The 1,322-nt window shown below is 58.9% G+C and overlaps 1 protein-coding gene across 1 annotated transcript in view; it reads right to left on the bottom strand.

The window, feature by feature from the left end:
• Window positions 1–1,322, bottom strand: part of NSUN2 (NOP2/Sun RNA methyltransferase 2) — a 41,332-nt gene that overhangs the window by 13,971 nt on the left and 26,039 nt on the right. Inside the window, exon 9 of the mRNA XM_023734823.1 lies at window positions 3–203. Within this exon, the coding sequence (XP_023590591.1) occupies window positions 3–203 (201 nt within the window). The remainder of the gene's footprint in view (window positions 1–2; window positions 204–1,322) is intronic.

The raw sequence follows: 1,322 nt of genomic DNA, 5'->3' as shown, positions 1-1,322 counted from the left end.
ACCAACGGAGAAGCCGCAAGAAACACGACAGAACGAGGTGCTCGAGGCAGGCGCAGACATTGAGGGCCTGCCAGAGGCGCCTCTCACAGGCCTCCAGGACGACCTGGATGCTCTCGCTCTCCACTGCGGTGCAGCAGAGACGGGCTTTCTCAAGGGACCTCGCGAACCAGCTGAGTTGCTCAGGACCGACCGACCACCAGCAGCTGCAAGAAGGCACCAACGCTGACCGTCCTTCCTCCAGCTGAGCTTCTGAGTGCCGTCAGGTGGGGCACTGCCCCTCAGGTTAAACCCCGACGCTGCGTGGTCTCAGCACAGGTACCACGGATGGAGCCCAGTCTACGCACAATGCCTTGGATGGAGCTGACCGCTGGCCGTGTACCAAGGGCCGAGGCTAAGGGCCCTCGATGCAGTCTGAAACCACCACAGCTGGAAAGATGGTTGTTACGGGAACCATCCAGACACCCACCTGCACGACCAGAAACCAACTGAAGAAGAGACCTACTCAGAGATAACACTGTGAACAACAGGGAAGGCTACTGTGACACGTCGGGACATTAGGTGAAAGGGTATGGCGTGAACTTTAGACGTATACAATCAAATTTCCCCCAGCTCTGCTTTCAGTAGATAAACAAAGATGCCAAACTTCAGAACCACAGGCTTTCCCGTGTAGAAGGAAGGAAGTCCATCACGGCTAAAAGACAAAAATCAAGCCAGTTATTCGAAGGGAAAAGAATCCGTTTCACCTCTTTTTTAAATAAAAAGTCCTCCATTGTAGAACTAGTTGGCCTCACACAGAACCTGTGGCCTCCTGCCTGCCCCTCCCCACACTACCTCTCCTGGGAGGGGGGCCTCCACCTCCCACCTGACCTCCCCACACTATCTCTCCTGGGAAGGGGGCCTCCACCTCCCACCTGCCCCTCCTCACACTATCTCTCCTGGGAGGGGGGCCTTTACCTCCCACCTGCCCCTCCTCACACTCTCTCTCCTGGGAGGGGGCCTCCGCCTCCCACCTGACCTCCCCACACTATCTCTCCTGGGAAGTGAGCCTCCACCTCCCACCTGACCTCCCCACACTCTCTCTCCTGGGAGGGGGGCCTCCAACTCCCACCTGACCTCCCCACACTATCTCTTCTGGGAGGGGGGCCTCCAACTCCCACCTGCCCCTCCCCACACTATCTCTCCTGGGAGGGGGGCCTCCAACTCCCACCTGACCTCCCCACACTCTCTCTCCTGGGAGGGGGGCCTCCAACTCCCACCTGACCTCCCCACACTATCTCTCCTAGGAGGGGGGCCTCCAACTCCCACCTGACCTCCCCACACTA

This window comes from Trichechus manatus, unplaced genomic scaffold (genome assembly GCF_000243295.1).
Source record: "Trichechus manatus latirostris isolate Lorelei unplaced genomic scaffold, TriManLat1.0 scaffold00072, whole genome shotgun sequence".
In the NCBI taxonomy this organism is placed as follows: Eukaryota; Metazoa; Chordata; class Mammalia; order Sirenia; family Trichechidae; genus Trichechus; species Trichechus manatus.
Note: the sequence above shows the minus strand (reverse complement) of the source record. Positions and strands in the feature narration are given on the sequence as shown.